Source organism: Etheostoma cragini, chromosome 18, assembly GCF_013103735.1.
Source record: "Etheostoma cragini isolate CJK2018 chromosome 18, CSU_Ecrag_1.0, whole genome shotgun sequence".
In the NCBI taxonomy this organism is placed as follows: domain Eukaryota; kingdom Metazoa; phylum Chordata; class Actinopteri; order Perciformes; family Percidae; genus Etheostoma; species Etheostoma cragini.
The window spans coordinates 15,955-20,284 of record NC_048424.1 but is presented as its reverse complement, the minus strand read 5'-3'; the positions used below and the strand labels follow the sequence as shown (position 1 = coordinate 20,284).

Below are 4,330 nucleotides of genomic sequence, written 5' to 3'. Positions count from 1 at the left end.
GGTCCAGATCTAGCAGAACCCGACTGCACTGGTCCAGATCTAGCAGAACCCGACTGCACTGGTCCAGATGTAGCGGAAGACCAGAAAGATGCAGTTTTATTTTTAGTAGCTGGGTTTTAAGGCTTGTTGTTTGCTTTGGTTCCGCGTGTAAGAGTTGTTATCAGGCTCTGATTCTATGAATGAGAACATGTAAAATAATAAATAAACTGTAAGAAGACACTGCGTCCTAATATCTGACTGAGTTATTAACATGTTAGCTGCTATTGTTATTCTTCAGTTGCCGTTAGCAACCCTCCTGTGAACCTTTAAAAATGTCTAAATCTGAAATATGAGTTTCTTTTTAACCAAATTACCATAAAATGGATTCCTTCCAACGCTCTTTAATCCTCTGATCTTAACTTTTAGTCAGAATAATTCATAATTTCTGCTTTTTAACTCTAATATTAGGAATAATTCTATATAAATGAGGGTTATTGACCAAGAATTCATAAAATATGAAACTATAAGGTGGTGGAAACTAAAGAAAAGTCTAAAAAAGGGACGAAAATGTCAAATTTTTGTCCGTTTTTGACTTGCAGACCTGGAATGTGTTGTTTTTCTGAGTCAAAATTTCAAAATAAAAGCCTTTTATCAACGTTATGTCGACCCTTTTGGGTTTTTCCTCCGGTGATTTTGTCACTTCTTCAACGTTTGTCAAGTTTTCTGAGACTTTTAAAATTTCCGTGTTTTTTTCTCCAAATTTTTTATTTTTATTTTTTATTTTTTTACATTTGCCACTTTTCATCTTTTCAAATTCTGTCTCTTTATTCTTTTGACATTTTGTCTTTTTTGAAACCAGTTCTTTGGGGGAGAAGGTTACTTCCTGTTGTGAGGGAAAGTATTATTTTAGATAATTTAATGACTATTATTATTTGTTGGCTAGTCAATCAGCTGATTACTGATCGTGTGAGCTGTAACGGGCTGAAGAGACGTGGCATGCGGACTGTTGTGCTGCATTCAAGTGGTGCCAGAATAATCGGAGAAATGAGATTTCGACTGCGAAAATTCCCCTAAGTTACTAAAATAACGGACAGAGAGGGTCCACACCTTCCGGTTTCTCTGGGTCCTCGTCCCCGCTGACGTCTCCTGGACAGACAACACCACAGCGGTCCTCAAGAAGGCCCAGCAGCGGCTACACGTCCTGGGGGTCCTCAGGAACCTGGACTCAAACCTGGGGTGGACCCTTCTATTCGTCTATGGAGAGCCTGCTGACCTACTGCATCCCAGTCCCGGTCTGGTAGTCCTGCATCCCGGTCTGGTAGTACTGCATCCCAGTCCCGGTCTGGTACTACTGCCTCCCAGTCTGGTACTACTGCATCCCAGTCCCGGTCTGGTAGTCCTGCATCCCAGTCTGGTAGTACTGCATCCCAGTCCCGGTCTGGTACTACTGCATCCCAGTCCCGGTCTGGTAGTCCTGCATCCCGGTCTGGTAGTACTGCATCCCAGTCCCGGTCTGGTACTACTGCCTCCCAGTCTGGTAGTACTGCATCCCAGTCCCGGTCTGGTAGTCCTGCATCCCAGTCTGGTACTACTGCATCCCAGTCCCGGTCTGGTAGTCCTGCATCCCGGTCTGGTAGTACTGCATCCCAGTCCCGGTCTGGTACTACTGCATCCCAGTCCCGGTCTGGTAGTCCTGCATCCCAGTCTGGTACTACTGCATCCCAGTCCCGGTCTGGTAGTCCTGCATCCTGGTCTGGTAGTACTGCATCCCGGTCTGGTAGTACTGCATCCCAGTCTGGTAGTACTGCATCCCAGTCTGGTACTACTGCATCCCAGTCTGGTAGTACTGCATCCCAGTCTGGTAGTACTGCATCCCAGTCTGGTAGTACTGCATCCTGGTCTGGTACTACTGCATCCCAGTCTGGTAGTACTGCATCCCGGTCCCGGTCTGGTAGTCCTGCATCCCAGTCTGGTAGTACTGCATCCCGGTCTGGTAGTACTGCATCCCGGTCTGGTAGTACTGCATCCCGGTCTGGTAGTACTGCATCCCAGTCCCGGTCTGGTAGTACTGCATCCCGGTCTGGTAGTACTGCATCCCGGTCTGGTAGTACTGCATCCCAGTCTGGTAGTACTGCATCCCAGTCTGGTAGTACTGCATCCCAGTCCCGGTCTGGTAGTCCTGCATCCCGGTCTGGTAGTACTGCATCCCGGTCTGGTACTACTGCATCCCAGTCCCGGTCTGGTAGTACTGCATCCCAGTCTGGTACTACTGCATCCCAGTCTGGTAGAACTGCATCCCAGTCTGGTAGTACTGCATCCCAGTCTGGGAGTACTGCATCCCGGTCTGGTAGTACTGCATCCCAGTCTGGGAGTACTGCATCCCGGTCTGGGAGTACTGCATCCTGGTCTGGTACTACTGCATCCCAGTCTGGTAGTACTGCATCCTGGTCAGGTAGTACTGCATCCCAGTCTGGTGGTACTGCATCCCGGTCTGGTACTACTGCATACTGGTCTGGTACTACTGCATCCTGGTCTGGTAGTACTGCATCCTGGTCTGGGAATTGTAGCGTTCACATTTGCCACAAATTTATCAAAAAACCCAAGTTAGTTGAACGACTTCCCGACTGAGGAAGCTGGATTATCCGAGCAGCCCCTGAATGCAGCATTAAATGATCCTCCGAGTCGAGTCGTCCTGGTTCATTCAGCAGGGAGGAAGGCGGAAGTAACGGTACCCCGACCTCCTAACACCCCATCTGGACCCGGAACATGGCTTCAAACAACGGCTCGGCCGGGAAATGGGAGGTAGTGAAGAAAGGAAAGAAGAATAGCAGCGCGGGAGGAGGCAAGAAGCCCGGGGGGGTCACCGGGGGGGGCACCGGGGGGAGGAAAGCCCTGGGCGAGTCCAACCTGCCCTCCAGACGTAAGTACCACGGCCCGTTACCCCAAAATAAAGACACAGGGTGGAGGTGTGGGGCTGTTCTCACGAGCTGAATGTCTCTTAACGGCAACGGCTCATATCTGCCAACTGTAGCTTAGCTAGCTAACTAGCTCCTAGCTAGCTAGCTAGCTTCAGATGACAGATATGAATCATTGCTGTTAAGCTAGCTACTGTAGCTAGCTAGCTGGCTAGCTAGCATCGCAACGCGCAGTAACCAGACCTCCTCGGTGACATATGTTGTCTGTCTGATTTGGGGTTTCAACACCAGTTAATGTGGTTTTCTGTGCCATAGCTTCTCAAAATGAAAGCTAACTGTATCTTAACGACAATGGCTCATATCTGCCATCTGAAGCTAGCTCTATATTCACTGTAGCTAGCTATCTAGCTAGCTACATAGCTAGCTAGCATCGCATAGCGCAGTAACCCTGACCTCCTCGGTAACACATGTTGTCTGTCTGATTTGGGGTTTCACCACCAGTTACTCTAGCTTCTCTGCTGACAGCACTGAGGTCAGAATGAAAGCTAACTGCCCCTTCAGGACAGTGGTCTCCTGCCACAGGTATGTCCTAGAAGGAGTCGCTGCTAGCTTGTGCGGTTAGCTTGATGCTAGCAGCCTTTCCAGCAATGTGTCAACAAAGGCAACGTCATCACTAAGGAGATGTTCCTCTGTGTGACGATGGATAGATAGAGGGATAGAGAGAGGGATAGGAGAGATGGATAGAGGGATAGATAGAGAGAGAGATAGATAGATAGATAGATACAGAGATAGATAGATAGAGGGATAGAGAGAGAGAGAGAGAGATAGATGGAGGGATAGAGAGATAGATAGATAGATAGAGGGATAGAGAGATAGAGGGATAGAGAGAGAGAGATAGATAGAGGGATAGATAGAGGGATAGAGAGATAGATAGAGGGATAGATAGATAGATAGATAGATAGAGGGATAGATAGATAGATAGATAGAGGGATAGATAGAGGGATAGAGAGAGATGGATAGATAGATAGATAGATAGATAGAGGGATAGAGAGAGATGGATAGAGAGAGGGATAGATAGATAGATAGATAGAGGGATAGAGAGAGAGGGATAGATAGATAGATAGAGGGATAGATAGAGAGAGAGAGGGATAGAGAGAGAGAGAGATGGATAGATACTATAGATAGATAGCTATATATCCCCCAAAAATGGGAAATTATACTTTATTAATCCTGAAATGGGAGATTACAACATTGTTATTACACACAGGCGTGCATGAAATATTTAAAGTGACAAACATTCAATAGAAGTGTTGGAAAAACGGACAAAAACGTAAGAAAAAGTTAAAAACATTGATAAAACCGCTCTATAATTTACAGATAGAGCAGGTCTAGACCTCTCTATAATTTACAGATAGAGCAGGTCTAGACCTCTCTAT

At 46.8% G+C, this 4,330-nt stretch overlaps 1 protein-coding gene across 1 annotated transcript in view; it reads left to right on the top strand.

Moving 5' to 3' along the window:
- The first annotated feature begins 2,745 nt into the window (after window positions 1-2,745).
- Window positions 2,746-4,330, top strand: part of LOC117961806 (dihydropyrimidinase-related protein 5-like) — an 11,319-nt gene continuing 9,734 nt past the window's right edge. Inside the window, exons 1-2 of the mRNA XM_034900741.1 lie at window positions 2,746-2,945; window positions 3,396-3,426. Coding sequence (XP_034756632.1) covers window positions 2,746-2,945; window positions 3,396-3,426 — 231 coding nt within the window. The remainder of the gene's footprint in view (window positions 2,946-3,395; window positions 3,427-4,330) is intronic.